Here is a 23,602-nt window from a genome sequence, read left to right as displayed (position 1 = left end):
TAAAAAAATAATTATAAAATATCATGTTAACATAATTGTTAATTTTGTAATGGTAGATAATCAAACAGAAATAAAATGTAAACTAAATATGATTTTAAAAAATAATTAAATGATCCAAACATAAATTAAGTGATAAGTAGATGACTAAATATGTAATGTACATCAAGACACATAAATAAATTAGAGAGAGAGAGAGAGAGAGAGAGAGAGAGAGAGAGAGAGAGAGAAACAAAGAAGGTTGTACTATTCTGTCTTGAAACATTTTTTTACAATGAGCGGCCAAGGAATCTGTAAGTAGAAATATCAAAGACTTTCAAAGGTATCTATGTTTCTAATCCTTTTTATCCCCTAAACTCATATATAGTCTGTCCTCAATAGCTGCTTCTGGGTTCTTTTTCTCTCTCCTTTTTTCCTCTGGTAATAGCTAATCATCTTTGATTGCATGCAACTTCGTTTAGAAAAAAAAAGGTGGGTCTTTCTCATTTTTGCATAAAACAGTGGCTTTGATGTTTTGCATGCATGAAATGTGCTTTTAGCATTGTTTTATTTTCTTTTAGTCTATCCTTTTGTTACTTCACTATGAAACTTTTCACATACTTCTCCATTCAAAATGCTTTTTTTTAATCCCCAGAATTTTGGCTATTTTCTAATGCATTTTAGGAGATCTTACATGGGTTGTTCTGATATAAAACGAAGATCTTTCTCCATTTCTCTTTAATTTCTGCTATTACTCCATTAAGTATTCATCACTGGTACATAAATTACCTTTTTTTCCCTCTTTATTTGGTAAATGATTAAGTACTTGATGCTGCATGCATATTTGCATTGTAAAGCCCTCATGCCTTAGAACTTTAACCAAGGTTATCAGAATCTTCAGGGATGGGTAATAGTTGAGTCTATGGAGTATATAACTATATGCTATATTTGGTTAATGGAGTCTCTCCAATACGTTTTTATTCACTAAAACTGTATATATATATTTCTTTGGTGAAAACCAGTTTTGATTATTCGACAAGTTTGAAGTTTTCTTTTTAATGGTTAATTTCTTGTGGTCATGCAGAGGTAATCGGATGTTGATAAGCAGTAATTTGCAACACTTGTCGGCTGCTTGAGAAAGAATGCCAAACCAGCTATGGTTTGCACTAGAAATGATTTATCAGCATGGAAGGATTTCCCAAAGGGTCTCAGGGTCCTCCTCCTTAATGAGGACAACGATTCTGCTGCAGAGATCAAATCAAAGCTTGAAGCTATGGATTATATAGGTCAGAATCTACCACTTTTAATTCTTAGTTTCTTTTTTAAAATCAGATTTAAGTAGTCATTAGTTTCATTATTATTCACTTCACATGATTCTTCTCTTCTCTGAGTTGAATTTGAACCTTTCTTAAAGTAAGTAAGTATATGTTTTCTTTTTCAGACTTCAGTTGTATTGAGTTCCCATTGGAGTAATGTTTTTGTTTTCTGTAAAAGTTTACAAATGCTGCTTCTCAGACTATTATTTCAGTCGCACTGTTTAAGTTTTCTGCAGCTCCCTTGAGTAAATGTTACTTAAATCTTGTATTCGTACTGTGTTTTCACAGTGATATCCTGTATCATTAATATGTCATTTATTTTTATCACCTGCTTTTGTCTCTCTCTTTTTCTCTATATATCTCTCTCTCCGAATGTATGATAAATTATTGTGCCTTATTGCAGTATATACCTTCTGCAATGAAAATGAAGCTCTTTCCGCTGTTTCAAGTAGACCCGAAAGCTTCCATGTAGCCATTGTAGAGGTAACTAGCGAATTTTGAGTTTGACAACGAATATCAACCAAGGATAAAAGAACTAGTTATAAAGAAATGTGCGAAACGTTGATGATTTTTCATAAGCGCTGAATTTAACCTTCAGCATGATTACAGTCTTTCTCATTGTTATGCTGGCACTAGATATAAATTCAATAATGCAACGGCACCACTTTCATCATCACAATACTGTTTCATAGTTGCTTTCATGTGAACATAGAATGTTGCTACTAGTCAATAATGAGATACATAGAGTATACCCGTGTTGTGTTTGTTGTAGAAATACAATTTACACTACCAGAGTGTGTGATCACAGGTCAGTACAAGCAGTAACAATTGGGGTCTGAAGTTTCTTGGAACTGCTAAGGACTTGCCTACGATTAGTAAGTTCAAAAAGGAAAGCTATCCTGGTTTTACCTGATATATTTACTTTAGATGAAACTCTGTTTACTAGTCCTGGACCTTTCGCTTTTGCATCTATAACTGTAACCAATGTTGTTGGAAGTATTGTCGATTCCTAATGCTGCTGTAAATCCTTTTTGTTTCAGTGACTTCGAACATTCAGTGTATTAGCACCATGATGAAGTGCATAGCTGTAAGATATTTTCCCTTCCTACCATTTATTTTCAGGTGCATATGTGTGTGTTCAAAAGTTTTAGATTCTTAATTATTGTAATATTTTCATCTTCTTCCATAATAGATGAAACATAGGATTTTCAGTTGAAGTTCAGTGCTTAAGTTCATTCTGACATGCCATAATTGCAGACCGCTAATGCATGTTTTACAACTTATTTACAGCTTGGTGCAGTTGAGTTTCTTAGGAAACCACTATCCGAGGATAAACTAAGGAATATATGGCAGCACGTGGTTCATAAGGTCAGTCTATATACTATTATAATACGGTTCAAATTTACATAAAAATGGCAATCATGGTACTATGATATAGAAATTCTCATTTGATTAGTTCTTTTCAGGCATTTAGTGTAGGGGACAATGACCTTTCTGAATCACTAAAGCCTGTTAAAGATTCTGTGGCTTCTATGCTGCATCTGCAATCGGAAGGAGAGCCTAAGCATGAGCACTCGGATAAAATTGAAAATGCATCTGCGATTCATGAAAATGACTGTGAACTATCAGCAGTAAATAATAAGTACCCAGCTCCTCCTACACCACAATTAGAACAGGGTGGAAGGTTGTTAGTCAATGAAGATGGCCAAGAACATACTAACGGCTCAACTGAAAAAGAGAGTGGGGAGCCGGATGGAGAATCGAAATCTGTCGAAACTACCAGTGGCAATACAGTTGCTGAAGTAAATGCACCAACTGAGCAACCGGAGGGACCAAGTGAGACCATGGTAAAAGAGGAGGCTGACTTAGTCGATGGTACCAAAGGCGAGGGGACTGTGGACTCTCATCCTCAAGATAGAGTAAACAGCAAAGATTCACATGCTGGTGCCAAAAGGCCAGATACTGGTCTTCATAGTTCATGTCCGAATAAAGCTAATAAAAAAAAATTGAAGGTGATGCCACTTATAGTAAAACTATCCTATGTAAGGATTGTGATATACTGATATATTCATTCATATTCATCCTCCTTTGGCAACATTTCCCAAGTTTAAAGTGTATAGAACTGTACTGAGAGTATTCACTAATTGCTAAGCTACCATCACTTGATTACACAGTTTCTCAAGAACTGTGTTCAAAATCAAAGTCGTAAGTGATAAGTTTTTAGATTTTAAAATTTTACGACATTTACAGAAAATCATTTACCAGCCACCTTTGGACAATCAATACTTCCGGCCTCTTTACATCATTGTGTGTTTCTATTATCGCTCACTTTATGTTTTCTGTACTGAGTTCTCAGGTAGACTGGACAACTGAACTGCACAAGAAATTTGTCCAGGCAGTGGACCAACTAGGTATAGATCAAGCCATACCTTCCCGAATACTAGAGCTGATGAAAGTAGAAGGATTGACAAGGCACAATGTAGCAAGTCATCTCCAGGTTGGCGACATTTTAGCCTTTTAAATACGTAATTATAGTGCTTTCATTCAGTGTGTGTTTTCACTACTTGTCCTAGTTTGAAATTCGATCCCTATTAAGTTTTTGTTTTAGAATAATGGTTATTTTGTTGTTAAATGTGGCAAGGTCTTCTCTCTTGCTCTGAGAAATAAGTCAACATTTGTTTGTGAAGCAGAAATATCGAATGCATAAGAGAGACATTTTGCCGAAGGAAGTTGATCAAAGATGGACAAGAAGAGATCAAACACAAGGGAGTTGTCATCCACATAAACCGATCATGGCCTTCCCTCCATGTCAATCTAATCATGTTGTCCCGGTTGGTCCTTTCTATCCCATGTGGGGAACACCTCATCCAGCCAGCATCCAGTCGTGGGGCTCGCAAGGTTACTACTGGCAACCAACTGAAACCTGGCATTGGAAGCCCTATCCAGGGGTAAGTTTATTGTTATTATGCTAGCAGAAACAAAGCAACCTACATATTTAAATGTATGTGTGTGTCTGTGAGAAAGATGATAAATTAACTTTTTTCATTTCAGGTGCATGCTGATGCATGGGGTTGCCCTGTTATGTCCGCACCTCCAGGAAATTGCTCAGAACACTCGAGTGAGTTATATAAGCGTCTAATTATGGGAGAAGTTGAAATATTCTTGGTAGTCTTTGAAGCATATGAAAGCATTTTAATCCTGTTTCTGGTATTCTACTTTTCAAGAATATGCAGAATGCGCATGGATTCATTGTTCTAGCATATTGGATAACAATGGCATGCCTCAAAGCTCTGTTGACCATCAGCCGGTAATTAACATGTTTCTTTCTTATGGATTTCATTTTAACCTGAAACATTCAAACAAGCAAATAGCACAATGTTTCTTACGTGTAGGATTTAAGTGTGCTATTTGTATCCGATCATAAATTTCGGATTTTCGTTACAAGATATCCCGATTCGAGCCCGTCGTTAAAGTGATTAGCAATTTCTGTGTGTTTGAATGCAATGCAGGCAGAGGAGGTGATTGAAGAGGTTGTGAAAGAAGCAATAAACAAGCCATGGTTACCATTGCCTTTAGGCCTCAAGTCACCTTCTACTGAGAGTGTGATAGCTGAGCTCTCTAGACAAGGCATCTCCACCGTCCCTCTTTCCTCCGATCAACGGCTCTAATTGCTGATGACGTGGAACTAGATCACCTCGGTCCCACCGTTATGCTGCCGGATTTTACGTCACTGACATTTTCGGAGTTTGGACCACCTGCCTTTGCTGCATGCACTTCCAACAGTTTCAACATTTGAAGAGGCGCGCCTTTGGAGCGTGTAGGTTTTGTTGTTCTCGCGGACATCGTGCCAAACGAAAAAACGAAGGGTTGAGGCCATTTTATCGGCACAGTGAGTGAAGTGATCATGTTGGTCGTTTTGTAAGGTCACAAAATGGACGGACTAGAATTGACCACGTAGATTTGATTTTCCACCGCAGTTTGGATATGTAGTAACTTTTTAATGTCATCGTAGGGGTAAATAAATTAAACAGTTATTTTGAATTTAATAACATCGGGATTTTTTCGACCAACCAAAAGTTATCGGTTTTTTTTATGGAAATAATAAAAATTTAGGAAAATAGGATGTTGTATAGTGATTTAAAGAAAAATGTTTAACTAAAAATTATGTCTAAATTATTATTTTTTCTTTTTATAAGTTGTTTTATATTAAGATAGGTGCGTAACATTTCGCATGACAATTAAAAAATATCTGCTAATTAATCAAAACGTAACTAAACGATCAAAATGTAACGTGACGAGTTAAAAATTCTTAAAACTTTTATTTAAAAAGAATTTCAAATTATTATTATTATTATTTTAAAAGTCTCAAAATATATATAAAAAAACAGAACTAAACCTTGAAATTCCTAATTTCTAATTCTCATTGTTGGTAATGCTCAATTTATAACAGTCTTTTAATGATTTTTAATTTTATGTTTAATATAATTAAATTGTGATTTGGAAGTGACTATTTTGTCCTCATTATTTAGTTTATAAATAGAGGGTAATTTCATTCAATTTGAGATATCCAAAACAATCATTTGCTTTGAAACACTCATCTCTTTTTAGTGTTGTTTGAGTTGAGAGAAGAGCAATACCACCAAGTTCACTCCAGTTTTCGGGTGTACGAATTCTTGGAGAGCCGTGTTAATCTCAGGGGGTTGTTCGTCCATTGGAGCGATTACACACATCGGGGTTAATTTGCTTCTAAGGCAGTGGATTACCACGACACGGTTATCATTCTGATTGATTATTTTATTTAATATTTTTCAGTCAGTGCTAACGCCTCGTTTTGCAGCAGTCTATTTTACCAACAATTTAGAAGCAAATTCTTACTGCTGCTAAATACGACAATAATTACTATTGTTCGTGTTGTGAAGAAAGATGGATTCTATGATCACCGGAAAATTATCGGTAAGAAACTCAAATTATTATTGTTACTAATATTGAGGTAATATTAAAACACACTTTTGAATAAGTGTGTTAATTTAAAACATTTTTCGGAATGGTTCCTGTTTATAAGATGATCATACGTTAGAAATGTTTAAAAGCATAATATTTTAACTTAAATCAAATTCTGCACGTTAGACACATCATTTTAACAACTGTTTTTAATGTTTTGTTAAATGCCTTTATGCATGAGGTCTAAAATCAGGTGAACGTTATCTATTAAAAAATTTTAACATTAGTTTTAAAGGTGAATAAAAAGGCATTTTTGATAAAGCTATGTGATAAAGCCATTGGGTGGTATATTAAATGGTTTTAATTTATATTATTACCTTTGATTAGAAAGGTTTGTAATAAAAAAAGGTAATAATTAGCGTTTAAATGTCAAACGTTTTACCTTTGAATGTGTTGGAGATTAAAGTTATAAATGACTTTAAATTTCTCTTAAATGAAAATCCTTTAAAGATGTTTGATTAATTTTTGTAACATCATAATCAAGGAGAAATTATTTTTAGAATTCATGGTTGTTTAAATGTTTAAAACGTTTTTGAATATATATCTATATTTTATTGCTATAGTATAGAATATAGTAAAATAGGTATTTGGGAAAAAAGATGCTTTCAATGCTAAGATGCTTTAATGATATGATTTATAACCACCGTTAGCATAATGAGAATTTAATATTTATTAATATGCTATAACGGTTTTACTAATGTGATTTTTGTAACTCATTATGTTGTTATATTAAAAGGAGCATGTAGAAAGGTGTTGTTACATGAGTTAAAGGTGAGTAACATCTTTATTTACTAATACATTTGGTTGAAACAATTCTATGCATTTATTATAGCTTTAAATATTGGATTTATATTACTTTGCAAATAAATTTGAATTGAAACGTTGAGTAATTTTAATTGGCCATTAATTGTGTAAATTATAGCTTTAATGGTGTTTATTTACAAAGTAATATACATATTGAAGTATTAGCCGATAGTGATTTCACTCGTTCTCGTTTGGGTCTTGGTTCACGAGAATGTTGAAATTGGTTAATTTATTATTATTTTTATAATAATTTTTGAATTGTTATTGAAATGCCCATTTGTTATATGCGTGGTGAAAGAAACCTTTAATGTTCATTAAGGTTAATCATTTTAAATGCAATAAATCTTTGCATTAATTTTTACATGATACTTATGTTTACACATTTAGTGTTGCAGTTTCATGATTTTTAATCTTAAGCATGAATGTTAATTATAATCATTATATTTAAATGGTTTTTAAGTTTCAATAGGAGGTTGAACGGTTTATTAAATAGCTATATAAATGTTTGTTAATAGCTATATAAATGTTGGTATTTAGTAAATGTTCAATTTTGAAACTTATATGCTATAATCAATAAGTGATATGATTATAATGTTGATTAACTTTTTTTGTGAGACAATGCATGTATGATTGGTTAATATGTGGAAAAGAGTAACTATTTATTTTCATGTGGGGGTAAGACTATTCCGTTTTTTAATAGTAAGTTGAAAAAATGTAACATCCCGAAATCCGGGTCAGTGACTAAAATGAGAATTTTTGAAATTTGATGATAAAAGTAAAATAGTTTAATAGTTTAATGACTTATTGGAAATATAGTCGAAGGTTGTTTGGTAATTATTGAATGAATTAAAGGGAAAATTGGTCATTTGATAAGAAAGATATTTTTTCCCCTTTTATAAGAATGAATCACGTGGGGGAAAAGAAAGAGTTATCTGGAAACTCTCTTCTTCTTCTTCTTCCTCCCGTATCTCTAAGCTCAAAGGTAAGTTTATGATTTCTTGATTATTTGTTGATTTAGAGGTTGGGTTATGATCACTAGATGATAATTAAGCTTAAGGAAAGCTTAATTTGTTCTTAAACAACAAGATGAAAGATATATGAGAGATTAAAGATTTTGAGTTCTTGAATAAAATATTGGAATAGAGTTCATTACTCATATTGGAAGACAAATTTGACTTGTCATCAACTTAATTAAGGGATATGAAGTGATGGAATTGAATTTACAACAAGTAGAAAATTTAGTATGATTCTTGGATTTCATATGGAAGATAGAATTTTGAGTTTAAAGAAGTGATTATGGAGTAAAAATGAGTTTAAGTATGTATATGAAAGTTAGGAATATTAAAGGAGGTGAAAGATGAAGAGTTAAGCTGAAAGAGAGTGAATTCGTGCGTAAAATATAAATTCTGGGTTGTGTGCATCGATGCATCTTGAATGTGTATCGATGCACTCTCAAATATTGAACATCAAATGCCAATAGTGCATCGATGCATAAGGAGTGCATCGATGCACCCGTTAAGGAATGCATCGATACACGGTAGAGTGCATCAATGCATGCCTTCATTAAAAGATAAAATTAGCTTTTCTCTTAGTCTAAGCAGTGATAGATTATATTATATCGATTGTATACTGATAGTATATAAATATATGATTGTGTAGATATCGATCGATAGAAAGTTCTGGAATAATTGAAAGATTAGAATTGATCCAGAAGAGAAAGAAAGCCATAGGAGTAATAGATAGCAAGTGAGACCAAGGTGAGTGCATATTAGTTAGTTTATGGTGCTAAATGGAAACAAGATTTGTGACAAGTCTATTTCCTATGTTAGAATGCATGAATATATAATTATACGTATATGAATGACATGAATTGTATGTATGCTTGATTATATGGGTTAACATGCTTTTGAATGTAATGATATGAGAAGTATGTGCTATGTGATGTATATATATGAACATATGGGAAACTGAACTATATGACTGCATGAGAAAGATATGAGCCATATGACATGTTATATGTGAACATGAGAAAACAAAGTATAAGATATGAGCTATGTGATCCTATGAAAATATGAAAAGAAGCTATGTGACTACATGTATATGTGAAAGAAGCTATGAGCTTATATATGACATGTGAAATGATAAAGTGAAAATGCCCATGTTATATGATACGAGAGCTATAGGTATAGTTGGCATGCCAAGAGTTGAGGGTCAACGCGGTCCTTTGGGACATACAATGATCATTCGGGATATTTCATAGGTCCTTAGGGACAAAATCTCATAGCCCCTAGTAGGACCCCTTACGAGCTGTGGTGACAGTATAGTGCACAACCTCCATAGACTCACATATCTACAGTTCTCATAAATATACATGGGCTAGACAAAGATATAACAATAAATATATATATGTGAAGAATATGCTTTTGTGATATATGTTGATAAGTGTATTGCACGAGTCATATTATGATATGTGTATTGTTTGGTTACACGAAGCATATGTTGGTTAAAAAGGTTAGGTTCAAGAGGGTATGATCAACACATATAAATGAAAATAATATGGATAGTGAAATAAGATTAATGGAAGTAAATGATGAGTGTATGTTTCTGTGTATATTTGATTATACGTAATGTTATATTGTTTTGTGTGATAGCATAGTATGATATGTTCATGCATGGTTAAGAAGTTAGAGTTTCTCTTATAAGTTTAATGCCTCACTAAGTCATAGACTTAGCGTGTGAGTGTTTCACACGTAGGTTCTGGAAAGCAAAGTGAGAAGCTAAGAGGAGCAAGACAGGTCATCATTTTCCTTACAAAGTTTCAGATCAGAGAATATATGATTTAAATATGTTTGGTTAATCTGAATATAGTTGGCATGTACTAATTGATTGAGTTGAATATGCTTTGATCGATTTTGGTTATTTTGGTCAATTTATGTAAATAAACTGCTTTTATTTTAATGCAATTTTGGAGAATCATGAAGATGATAATGTTGAACGAGAAGATTCTTCAAAATGATGATGCAAAGAATGAAGTTGCATGCACGGTGAGAATGAACAAGTCTATTTGGAATTTTGATTCTACCTGCGAGGTCAGATTATTTAGACTTGTTGTATGTTAATTCATGTTTTGTTAATACATGAATTATATTGCATGAGCCTTTAAGTTAGTCATTTAAACTTAATGGAAATATTATGAAATGAGATAAAATCACTAGTAAAGACTAAGGTAGTACTACTAAGGCTAAGGTGGTAGTGTGAACCCAAAAACATATATGCTTAATAAGATACTATTGTGAGTAAAAATATCAAGCATAATTCTTTAAAGAGATCTTATTTAAAGAAAAAGAAAATTCACAAATGATTTATTGGAAAGTAGTGTGATGAGTATGAAAATGCATGTCTAGGATTGGTTCTATGAAGACTTGGTACTTAAGCGTGCCTAGTGCACCACCTCTCTTTCATAGAAACCTACCTGGTGCATTGTTCATTACTTTGCTCACTATTCCAATACTATGACAAGATAAAAACTCTTATAACTTAGTGTAGAAGTTAAAAGAGTGAAGATTAATTTGGTTGAGTGGAATACCAAACTTAGTCACAGTAAATAAAATATATGATGATCTCTTTAAGGCTAATATGTTGAATATCATGAATGAGTATATGAAAGACTCTATTGCTACTAAAAGTGTGTTGTAGCTATTAAATCTCTAAGCGATTTTCCTAAGTAGAGGAAAGAAAAGAGATTATCTATTTCATAATGGTTTATGCATTTTAATCTTAATGATTTGTAACTTCTCAAAACTTTGAGAATATAATTATATGTAAACAAAACTTGAGTTTGTTAAATTATAATTTTATGGCTAAAACTCATAACAAACTTTACTCTAGTATGATTGAGTATTTGTTTACACGTTTTACAAGACACTTATGGATATCCTAAAATGTTAGAAATGTGGGGTGTCTCAAAATGTAGATTAAATGCATAAACTTAAATAGAAAAAATTTTATCAACTTCTTTTAGAATTCCTGCTAGGTTTTCTCAAGAAATTGATTTCGAGACTAGAAGAAGGAAAAGGCTATTTAGACCAAATTTTATCACTTCCTTTATTTCTGAGATAAATGATTTAGACTATCTTTCTGATCATATAGCTTAAATATTATATGAGGATCCTAAAAAAGCTATAAGATCTATCGATGCTAGTTTCTAGAAAAGCACGCCATGAACTAGAATCGATAATGTCTAATCATACTTGGGATTAGTTGACTTGCCTAGAGGATTTAAATCAATCTGTAACAAATGAATCTTCCGGAAGAAAATGAGACCAGATGGTTTGATCCAATGGTAAAAGACAAGGCTAGTTTTCAAAGGGTTCACTCAAAAGTTTGTTTTAGACTACTTTGATTCTTACTCTCCCATTATGAACATCTCAACGATCCGTGCATTATTTGCACTAGCCTATATTCATAAGTTGCAAGTACATCAAATGGATGTTAAGACTGCATTTTTGAATGGAGATCTAGATGAGGAGATCTATATGGGAACAATGGTACAAGAAATTTTAAAAAACTATACTTAGTTTTGGTTTTATTGTGAATGGTTCGGATGCTTGTGTGTATTCGAGGATGTTTGGTACTGATTACGTCATCATAAGTTTTGTATGTTGATGACATGTTGATTTTCAGTTCTAACATTGAGTCCATTAACAAAACAAACAATTTCTTGTCTACTAAATTTGAGATGATGGATATGGGAGAAGTTGATGTAATCTTAGGAGTCAAAATTACTGGAAAGGGGTTTTCTTTATGTCAAGCACACTATCTTGAGAAAGTGTTAAAGAAATTTGACAGTTTTGATATCGTCCATGTTCGAACCCTTGTGACACTAGCATATATCTTTTTAAGAATAAAGGAAGTAGCGTTTCCCAAACAGAATATGATAAATTCATCGGAAGCTTTATGTTCTTAATGAACTATACTCGGTCTGATATTGCTTATGCTGTGAGTAGACTAAGTAGATATACTCATAATCCGAGTGGTGAACACTGGATTGCTCTTAGACGCTTACTGAAGTATCTTAAGGGTACTTTGGATTGGAAAATTGAGTTTGTTGGCTATCCTGCAGTACTGGAAGGATATTGTGATGTCAACTGGATTTCTGATAATGATGAGGTAAGCTCTACGAGTGGGTATGTTTTTACTTTAGGTGGAGCAATAATCTCGTGAAAATCATCAAAGCATATTTGTATTGCTCGTTATACCATGAAGTTAGAGTTTATAACTCTTGACCTAGTTGGGCAAGAAGCCGAGTGGCTCAGAAGCTTGTTAGCAGATATTCTGTTATGGGAAAAACCGACTCCTCCGATTTCTTTGTTGTGTGATTCGTAAGCTGTGATATGTGTACAATGGTAAGGAAATACACATTCACATAAGGCATAAATCAGTTAGACACTTAATAAAGAATGGAGTGCTCTCTTTAGAGTATGTGAAGTCGGAAAGGAACCTAGCATATCCTTGGTCCTAGATTCGTCGAGGGGATGGGTTTAAAGCCCATTGATTGAGGAATTCATGGTGGATACCCAACTTAGTTATCTAAGTTCCATGTGGTCAAACGAAACCATGGAAAGACTCATAGTGCACATTCTTACTGCCTATCCCTATGATAAATAATGTGCATGCCCAGGATGAGCTTAATTGCTCTTAATAAATTCACAGCCCATGATTTGGGTGGTCTTAGTGAGAAAAACTTGATGAATTTACTGATTTTTGGCCGAATATCTATTCTTAATAAGTTCATAACCCAGAGTTAAGTGGGTAGTTCTAATCGCGAATAACTAGATGAACTTATCGCTTGAGATGATGAGTTTTATTAAACTCTTAATGAATTCAAACCCAAGAGTTTGGGAGTTTCTAGTGAGAAAGACATATTGAATTCACCGAATTATGAGGTTGAATATTTATTCTTAACGATTTCTTATCCCAGAGTTTGGGTGGTTCATTTTTAATGAACTTGAAGAAAGTCACCATACTCTTTGTGAGGTTGAGCTATTATAAAAGCTCTTAATTATTTCATAGCTCAGTTTGAGTGGTTTATGTTGAGATAAACCTGATGAAATAACCTACGTAAGTGAGAAGGATTAGCCACCTTCTATGAAAACATTGGGTCGTTTTTCTAATACACTTATTAGAATCCTGAGGAAAGAGGGCTAAACATATATACGCTTTTGTATATATTCTTTGTAGACACATCGAGAACTTTGGTGGATGAAGGTGTTAGTTGTGTGTTATGAGTTTACCCCAATCTTAGAAAGTTCCAGACTAGTTTCACTTATCTAAGAGAAGGATTGTTCATCATCACTATGTACTAGTTCCAGATACGTTCACTAGTGCTTAAGCAACTAATCTCGCTATTGCTCTTCTTGTGTTTTAACTTCATTGCTCTCATCTTTACGAAAGAATTCTTTCGCATTAGTGGGGGAATGTTGGTAATGCTCAATTTGTAACAATCTTTTAAGGGTTTTTAATTCTATGTTTAATAGAATTAAATTGTGATTTGGAAGTGACTATTTTGTCCTCATTATTTAGCTTATAAATAGAGGGTAATTTCATTCACTTTGAGATATCCAAAACAATCATTTGCTTTGAAACACTCATCTCTTTTGAGTGTTGTTTGAGTTGAGAGAACAACAATACCACCAAGTTCACTCAAGTTTTCGGGTGTACGAATTCTTGGAGAGTCGTGTTAACCTTAGGGGGTTGTTCGTCCATTGTAGCGATTACACACATCGGGGCGAATTTGCTTCTAAGGCAGTGGATTACCACGACACGGTTATCATTCTGATTGATTATTTTATTTAATATTTTCCAATCAGTGCTAACACCTCGTTTTGCAGCAGTCTATTTTACCAACACTCATTACTATTGTCTGATATTTTTGGTGAATAATTTTTCGTCCATGTCGTCATTCTAAATCCCTATATTCATTAATCCTTAAATATTATAAATATGTTAACTAAATCCCTGAATTTATAAATTCTTAAATATGTTACAGATATGTTAACTAAAATATTGTTACAAGCATATCACTCTGTCGTTAAATAAACATCTAATGTATCTTAATATTTTAACATTTTTAATCTCTAAACTTATTCTATCTATTTTGTCATAATTCAAAATCATTAAATAAAAGATCAAAAATAAAAAAATTTAAATAAAATTCAAAACTAATATAAAAAACTAAAATAGAATTAATTTACGTTCTCAGACAAAGTATTAAAATTTTAAAAATAATAGAATAATCATTGAAAATTTCACATTTCAACACTTATTCTTATCAAATCATGTAACCACATTCACAGTAATTTAATTTTCAATATTATATCAGCAATTGTTTTTTATAGTACAAATTCATTGATTATAAATTTAAAGAGATACAAGTCATCATACATGACCTTAGCTACCATTTGTGTTTGAACTATGCAATCCCGTGAATGAGTAATCTATGAGGATTATTATGCCGCGTGTGCTGTACATGATCTTTTGTCCGTAAGCATTTCTGGTAAGCGGAACTAGATCGATAGAATGACAATATTAACTTGCAACATCGGAAGGTAAATTGCTTCAACTTGGAGAAGATCTTCTCCTTAGGAAGGCGATGAGTTCAAAAACTCCCGACCAAGCTCCTTGATCTTGTTCAGTAGAAGCATCTGCTCGGTTTCGAGCTATACCATGTATTCTTCTTGCATGTCTTAAAAGAGTTTTGAGTTTGTTCAATGGAGCCGATCAGGGGTAAGTGGGGACAGTCCCTCTTAGATCGGCAGCGATTAGGTCTCTTGCTTCGACCCAGCCATTTCCATGATATGCAGAACCACCCTTGTGGAAATACGAAATACGTAGATAGCATAGATGCAGTTGAGATACAAGATCATGAACTAGTATGCATAAAAAGTTACCCTCGAGTTCTTCATAGTCGTCCTACCAGTCCCTCGACACTCGTACGAGCACTACCAATGCTGTCGTCTCCAAACACCTCTTCGGTGTAACATTTTATCTTCAGATATTCACCACATCCAATTTCTTCAAACTCAAACTTCCGGCTCCAAAGTCGGATTAATTTGATTTTCGATTTTTTTATAATAATTTTAAATTTTACTTTTAAAAAGGTTTTGATTTTTTATTGTTTTTTTATGAAACGAACATTAGATTCACGTTTGGAGTAAAAATGATTGAATTGAAAATTTTGGAATACAATGGTCATCGATATCGGTGATCGGTGGTGACCGGTGGCATCAACTAGAGGTGATTGATGACGTTGATGAGTGACGACCAATGGCGTATACTTTGATTGAATTTACATATCAAACTGATATTTTGTATATAATTTAGGAGTTAATTTAGTAATTTATGTAAAGTTTAAGATTAAATTAATATCTATCTAAAATTTAAGGGTCTAATATGTTATGTCAGCAAAGTAACGAGAGTTAACGACATAATAATCAAAATGAGACAGATCGAAAATAAAATGACCAAAATCAAGCTTTTTTAAACCAATGACAAAAATTGAACATGCCAACAATATAAAGGACTGCCACCAGTTTGTTTACCCATAAAATTATTAAGTTAGATTAAGTTTTAACAAAAAAAAGAGAGTCTAATTTGAGTAAATTTGAGGACAATAAAAAAGAGAGGATAAAAGGAAAAGAAGATATGTTTGTCACTGGTCATGTCATGTAATAAATGGGAGCATCTAACAGGTTTGGTAGGAATTTAAATGATGTATATATATATATATTCAGCTTCACCTTATTGACCGTTAGTTGGTGTCTTTAACGACCGTTACAATCCCTCGTATCATATTCTCCCGCCATCTATTTTCATTGGGCCCTACTTTTTTTCTGTCTACGCGTCTTCTACCATTCTCCCCCCTAAAATGTACAGATTTCTATTTTACTATTAATATTATTTTCAATATTAATTATCTTACTTTTAAGTTTTTTCTTCTTATTTTTTGTTTATTGAAAAAATATTTATGTCTTTCAAATATGAAATAATGGATAACGATAATCAAGACATATGATGAAAGTGATTTAGTTTTAAATTATTTAGAAACTAAAATATTTAATTTACTATTAGAATGACTTGTGTCATCTCTTTGTTTTATTCATTTTTTTATAAACTACGGATGTTCCTTTTTTTATATTCAATGATCTAATTAGATAAGATCGTAAAGATGATAATTTTTATTAAATATTATTATTTTATTTTTAATAATTTAAATCTAAAATATTTTATTAAAATTAAAAAATTCTAACTAAATGATCCAAGATAGATGATAAGATCTATTATATAAAAAACATGTTTAAATAATTTGAAAGAAAAGTAAATTTATTAGTAGATATTTTAAAAAGTAGGGTAAACTACAAGTTTAGTATCTAAACTATTACTTTTGTTTCATTTTGATACCAAACTTTATTTTTTTTTCAAAGCATACCTAATGTTTAGTTTAAGTTTCATTTTGATATTCATCGTTAAAAACTTAATGGTAATGTTGACGTGTCATCATAAGATAATGTCACACCATAATTAAAAAATTTAAAAGAATACCATGTTTGCAGTTATTTGAAGTTTTTAACGGTGAATACCAAAATAAAACTTTAAGTAAACATTGGAATATTTAAAAAAATAAAATTTAAGTATTAAAACATAATAAAAATAACAGTTTAAATATTAAACGAATATTTTTTTTCTAAAAATATGATTCTTATTAAAAAACTTATAAATTCTTTTATAATGTATTTTAAACTATAAATCATGACTATTCCACAAGTGCTATTTATTCTTCAATAAATTAAAATTAGCATATGAGTAGCAACCGCCATTCCCCTTTATAAAAAATAAATATATAAGTGTTGGCAGTGGTAGTGGACCAGTAGATTACCGCTTTCTCACCTCCCAAATTCTTCGTTTCAAATCACAGTCGTTCCTTTTAACTACACTTTAAATGATTATGACACGTGTATGTGGCACTTGCTTCACACTTTCCTTATTTTATTATCCATCATTTAAAAATTAAATATTCACCACCAATGAAGTGATATTAATAATTAAAAATTTAATTATTATATTTCAAAAAATTAAGTTTGAGTATATTATTTACAGAAATATTTAAATATTTATTGTTAAATTATTTAGAATATTTCGAATAAATATTATCTTATAATCATCTAAATTAATTTAAAAAATCAAATACTCTTTATATTATATGTAGTGTGTGATTATAACAAGAAAGTGTTCATTTCTCTATATGAACAACAAAATAAAAGTGTGCATTTTCTTTTCATTTTTAGTTCATACTCATCTAGAATTTAAAGTCAATTTATTTTCACGGAAAGTTTGGATTTCCTTTTCTAGATTTTTAATTTAATTAGTCATATTATTTATTGATGTATGCAGATAATATATAAAAATGAAAAATTATTTGTTTCTTAAAATAAATAATATTTTTTATAAATAGGAGAGAAACATAGCTTATATAAATAACAATCTCACTTATATTTATCAGGACTACAAGACTAGCAAAATAAATTATATTTTAACTATAAGAACAATAATTTTCTTTTTCTTTTTTAAAAAATAACGCTGGACTTAAAAGAGGGTAATTATGGGATTCTAGAATTTGATAGGACCAAAACAGGAAATGAAATAGACAAATTGGAAATAGCGAAAACGGGAAAAGGGGTACTTATTTTCCCACCCTTTGAATCCCTACCTCTCTGATTTCACTAAACAATCTCGACTCCCAATCGTAATTACCCTCGCTCTAAATTGTAAGTTGTTTCAATTTAATTTTTCTCCTGTGATCTAAGCTAGAAATTATATATGTTAAGCATTCAATTGATTTTGATTTTGCTCATAACGGGAAGTAGAAAATCTGTTTCTTATTTCCATTTACGTTGCATAAATAAGATGATTTTATTTGTTTTTTTTTTTTCGATTTCCTTTTCAATTAGCGAAACTTTGTAAGTGCTACGCGAGTTTGTAATAGTTTTATCATTTTCCCCATGCCCTTTTCCATGATTTACGCAATTTTCTGGTTTATTTATTGATTTAATTGTAAGGTTTAAATGTGGGTTTCTCTTTCTTTAGGTAATTTACAGCTTGATCACATAGGATATACTTATTAGAACTGAAATAGAAAGGATCAATAAAGATCACTGGTGAGGATGGCTTGTCGAGGATGCTTAGAGTGCTTGTTGAAGCTCTTGAACTTCTTGATGACTCTTGTTGGTTTGGCCATGGTTGGATACGGGATCTATTTGTTTGTTGAGTACAAAAATGCTGACGATTCTGCCAAGCTGTTGTCACCTGAGGGCAATAATCAAGATTTGATACAGTTTGGTAGGCCCATGCTCATGGCCGTGTCTCTTTCGTCTGATATTTTCGATAACCTGCCAAAAGCATGGTATGAGCTCTTAACATTTGCTTTTAGTTTGATACTTTGATATTATGTTTCTTAATTCTTAATCAGTTTAGCATTCTTGTTCAGTTGAATCCAAAATATCGCTGTGTATGATTTATAAAATTGCTGTTTTCTTTAGTTAAAGTTTGTTCATGTAATATAACATTGACTCACCGCCCTTCAATTTGAGTCACAAAAGCTTGAATGATTTCTGCTTGTATGATCCCCTAATGCTCACTGGAGGTGTTCTACTTGTTATTCGCTGGTTTTATAACATATTTATGGTTTCTAGTTTGAGTCATATGTATTCTTGGAGGATCTTATACTGGTTATTAGGTGTACTTATATACTTGTTTATGAATATATAATTTTCAATAGGAACTCTACATTTGAGTTGAATTCTCTGCATTTTCTCTTGTGTTTTAACTATTTGTTTTCCAATTTTGCAGGTTTATATTTTTATTTGTTGGAGTAGGTGTGGTTCTCTTTGTTATCTCCTGCTTTGGTTGTATTGGAGCTGCAACACGGAATATATGCTGCTTGACTTGTGTATCCTAATTACTCATTTGATTGTTAAAAAAGTGGCAATGGCATATCACATAGATTGTGTGTGGCATCATAATTTTTTTTTATCTAGTAGTTCATAAACAACTACTTTATTAATCCTCACTCCTATCCATTCCTTTTTCTTCTTTTTCATGATCATTGGTTTCCTTAAAGTAATATAGTATTCTGTTTTGGTGATCTTCTTAATCTTGGTGGAGTTGGGATGTGCATCTTTCATATTCTTCGACAAACACTGGAAAGAAGTAAGTTATGTGTTAACATTTTGGTCCCCTATTGGCCTATTCAATTGAAGGAATGCTTGGTTATCTAATGAGTGCTTATTTCTTTAGGAACTTCCTACGGATAAAACTGGAGATTTTGATATGATATACAAATTTCTGGAAGAAAACTGGACTATTCTCAAGTGGGTTGCTCTTGGAATTGTTATCTTACAGGTAAGTGTACCGTGCCGTGCTGCTAATCCCGAGGACTTGAAGATAGTTTCACTATGCATGCTAATTCATGATCATTTGCATGCAAAAAATTGAGCAGTAATAGGATAGGCTAAGATTTGTTAAGTTAATTTCAAACGAAGGATCCTCCCTTTGGTTCCTAGCAGTTAGAGCATACAAATTGCATTGTTATATCTTGCCACTTGCACTTTGTCTTTCTAGTTTCCTTTAGCTTTCAGAAATTGCAGGGTTCTTTTGGATAGGAAGTCCCAGTCTGGCGTAGGGCATTTTGTTTTTGCAAAGTATATATGATTTGGCTTGAATGACTATCTATGGAAAATATATCCAGCTTACAGAAAGAGATATGATATTACTTAAAATGTCATTGTCAAAACTAAAAATTGAAAAATATTCAATTTAATCATACTAAGGGGAAGTTGAAAGCTTCATCAACTATTATTATTTATGGAGAATGTTGTGCATTTTTTCCTTTTCATTGTGGATTGTGGTTAAGCTGATCATTTATGACATTATTTTAGATCTAGATAACTTCCACAAGACAATCATTTGGTGTGGCCACAATGTACTAAGAGTAAAGTTGGTTGATAAATTGCATTAGATTATAATGTGCTTTATAACTTCTTATTTTTTATTTATGATAATAGCATGGAAATAGGTTGATGAAATTATTATTGTCGGCATTGCTTTGATACTGCTTATGCATCAAAATAACCTTGAATTAATTAAAAATTGGCACCGATTTCTCTGTTAGCATAACATCTATGCTGATATAGTTTGGGGCATTAATACCACTGATTTGGACGAAATCAATTTGAACTTGCAGGCTCTCATTTTCTTGTTAGCCCTCATGGTTAGAGCTGCCAACAGACCTGCTGATTACGACAGTGATGATGAGTTTATTGCACCAAGGCCTCAAATCAGACAGCCTTTAATCAATAGGCCACCAGCACCAGCTGCTGGTGTACCTGTTCCCACCCTTGAACAACGGCCCATCAGAAATGATGCTTGGAGTACACGAATGAGGGAAAAGGTATTTTATGTTCAATCAGTTCCTTTGACATGTTTGCCCTCTATGATAATGTCTCACTTAGGTTCATAAATCGGACCTTTATTTTCTTCATACTTGAGAATCTTGATATTGAATTAAATAATCTGCTAAAACATCAAGGATTTAGAATTACGGCATAAAGCTGTATGCTAGTGAAATCTTTGAATCAAACATTCATTTACTAAACGTACATTGTTTATCTAGCTGAGATTTCCTACCATATATTTAGGGGGTGGGAAGGGAAGAAGAAAATCTTAAATATATTTTTCTTTTTTATGAAGTCATTAATATCTTTGAAATTCTAGATATGGTTGCATCTGGCTCAACCTTGATATTTAGTAACACTGCTCACTGTTATTTTGATCAGTCATATTCTTAAACACGCCCAAATGGATAAATTTTACCTTTGACATAATCCATAAATTGACTATTGTTTTAGATGGTTAGATTGGACACCCAGCCAGTCAGCCTTTTTTGCTTCTATTTCTGTGTTATTTTATGTTACTCTATGTTTCCTACTGCATGTAAATCAGTATGGGCTGGATACATCGGAGTTCACCTACAACCCTTCCGAGTCAAAAAGGTATCAGCCGGTGGCACAACCAGCAGAAGAAAGGAGTCGATGCACCATTATGTGATGGCATATTTTGGGTTTGTGGAAATCTTATTTGGTGGTTGGCTTCCGGAGAAGATTGCATTGACAATGGAGTGACAACTCTAGATATATCTAAGATGACTCTTCTATTTACCTTTTTATCGAGTTTGTGGTACCCCAATTGTCATTGGCTTGTGCTATTCCCACACTTATTGGTTTCTTTAGAGAACAAATTACAAACGACTTCCAAATGCATTACTGCTTTGTGTGTAAAATTTCAGTCCTTTTCTATCCTTGTTGCTCCCAATTAATTTATAGGATAAACAATGTATTTAGTCACCTATTCTAGTTGTTCTGTTTTGGTCATTTAATTATTTTTCTTTTTTAAAATCATAATTAATGTTATGTTTTTGTTTCGTTTTGATCACCATTCGTTGAAAATAAATATAATAGTTGTTGTTTGTTAAAAAAAATCAATGATAATATGTTATTATCTTATGATAATATGTTAGTATCATCATTAATTTTTTAATGATAAATAATGTTAAATATGATTTAAAAAAAATTGAATAATCAAAATAGAATCACTAAAATAAGTGGACTACTAAATACGTTAGTATGATTTTAGACCTAGATACCTTTACAATGCTATTATTGCCTTTGACTTTGGATGATAAGACCTTTTTACTTGCTGGTTGGTAGAGCCTATAGTTCTCATCCTTCGACGTGAATGAATGCCAGCAGAAGCTAAAGCCTTTTCGGTTTTAATGGACCGAAACAATGCTATTTCCACTTTCCAGGTTTGAAAACAAAAATAACAATCAGCAACATGTCAATAAACGCCCCATCGTTATCTACGTTAGAGATGGATTGAGGAGAGCTAACATGTGTAATTTCCTCTTAAAAGTTTTAAATTCTTATAGAATTTATATATCTTTTCGTATTTTTTTATTGATAATTTGTTTTTCCCTCCTAAAATTTAATGAATTTATTTTCAACATAAAAATATGTGTACGTCTCTTATCTACGTCCTGGAGCAATATTTGGTACAGAGATGGGAGTCATTTCAGTCGTTCCTTTCAATATTTATGGCATGGCAGCCCCCAAGGTTTTGATTAAAACGGTTGTTCCTTCCCCAGACCCAGAGGCCACCCACTCCCAACAATTTGAAAACAAGAACAAAAGTGCTGCGCTCACTCACTGGGTCTCATCGCATGTAATTGGTGGGAGTGTTTTTGGGGTAGTTGGCAAATGAATAAAATAATATAGAGAGTGCGTTTTGGGTAATGGCATCTTTCCCAATTTCTGTAGCTATCATTGTGCTCATGAGACACACAACTTGTTCTTCATTGCTCATTTCTAAGAATCTTTTTACTTTCTCCAATAGGATGTGGGGATTGTTGCTCTACTTGGAAGTACTACCTATCAGATTTCATTTAGGTCTGGTTTGTTGTGGTCCTTGAGTTACAAAAAATCAAAGGGTGGAAAAGAAAAAAAAATCACAAAAATAAATGTTTTATATAGTTTTAGTCCTTATGCTATACTGAAATTTAGGATTTAGCGTTTTTATTTTAACTTGGCATAATTTAGTCCACTATTTTTATTACTTTTACTTTAAAGAGTTTTGATGCTGACATATTTTTGGTTGAAATTGATGATGAGGTTTTAGATTTCAGTCTTTTGGCATTTACATGTTCAATGAGGTTAAGCTGTGTGAGAGGCAAGTGCCAACCACTTGAACTTACTAAACACATTGCTAAAATTTTCATCCATCCTTATATTTTTTTCTATAAATTATTTTATAATTAAATTAATTAAAATCAAAGTATTTTAAAGGATTCATCTTTAAATTTATTCCCTGAATGTATTGAAAAATTAAAAATAAAATGAAAAAGGATCCATGAAGTGACTTTAATGATAAAAAAGAAAGTCCTGAACAAATATAACATTCTAAACATCATATATTAATAAAAAATAAAATGAAAACATGTAATGAATAAATCAAATATATACGTCTTCGCTATGTAGGTTAATTATTACATTAATTAGGTTATAGATATTCATTTGTAAGATGTTACCTAAGATCATGTACAGTAGTAAGCCTCGATTAATAATATTTCGCTGATCATTTATATCCATTTGTTGAACATTTTTTTCTTATTTATTTGATTAAATAATACTATTATCTATATGACAAAAATAAATAAACTATTACCGACCCAAATTTGGACGATGGATATTAATAAATTGCTAATATATAAACATGCCGACCTTTTTGTTTCTTTGGGGATTTTTAATTTAATTTCTTAAACAAATTGCAGGTTTTGTGGTCCTTGAGTCAGTTGTTTTTTAGCCTTTCCCAAATTGCATGGCAACTTTGTACACTAC

General features: G+C 32.0%; 1 protein-coding gene and 1 pseudogene across 1 annotated transcript; both read left to right on the top strand.

Annotated features, from left to right (window-relative positions):
• Nucleotides 1–229: 229 nt before the first annotated feature.
• On the top strand, nucleotides 230–5,314 carry LOC120164357 (annotated as a pseudogene).
• Nucleotides 5,315–17,821: 12,507 nt separating this feature from the next.
• On the top strand, nucleotides 17,822–21,510 carry LOC120164359 (tobamovirus multiplication protein 2A-like). The gene is made up of 7 exons (XM_039174103.1): nucleotides 17,822–17,920; nucleotides 18,240–18,555; nucleotides 19,002–19,101; nucleotides 19,281–19,361; nucleotides 19,449–19,553; nucleotides 20,395–20,601; nucleotides 21,153–21,510. Exons 2-7 carry the CDS (start codon nucleotides 18,317–18,319, stop codon nucleotides 21,255–21,257), a joined length of 837 nt encoding a protein of 278 aa, XP_039030034.1. The 5' UTR covers nucleotides 17,822–17,920; nucleotides 18,240–18,316; the 3' UTR covers nucleotides 21,258–21,510.
• Nucleotides 21,511–23,602: the final 2,092 nt, after the last annotated feature.

Source organism: Hibiscus syriacus, unplaced genomic scaffold (genome assembly GCF_006381635.1).
Source record: "Hibiscus syriacus cultivar Baekdansim isolate YM2019G1 unplaced genomic scaffold, ASM638163v2 tig00111509_pilon, whole genome shotgun sequence".
Classification (NCBI taxonomy): domain Eukaryota; kingdom Viridiplantae; phylum Streptophyta; class Magnoliopsida; order Malvales; family Malvaceae; genus Hibiscus; species Hibiscus syriacus.
This window is presented reverse-complemented; position numbering and strand designations above follow the sequence as displayed.

What these genes read in the sequence shown, in the direction of transcription:
- LOC120164359 (XM_039174103.1), top strand. Translation starts at nt 18,317, where the DNA reads ATGGCTTGTCGAGGATGCTTAGAGTGCTTGTTGAAGCTCTTGAACTTC. An exon ending in GATAACCTGCCAAAAGCATG is followed by an intron (nt 18,556 to 19,001) that starts GTATGAGCTCTT and finishes CCAATTTTGCAG; the next exon opens with GTTTATATTTTTATTTGTTG. An exon ending in TCGACAAACACTGGAAAGAA is followed by an intron (nt 19,362 to 19,448) that starts GTAAGTTATGTG and finishes TTATTTCTTTAG; the next exon opens with GAACTTCCTACGGATAAAAC.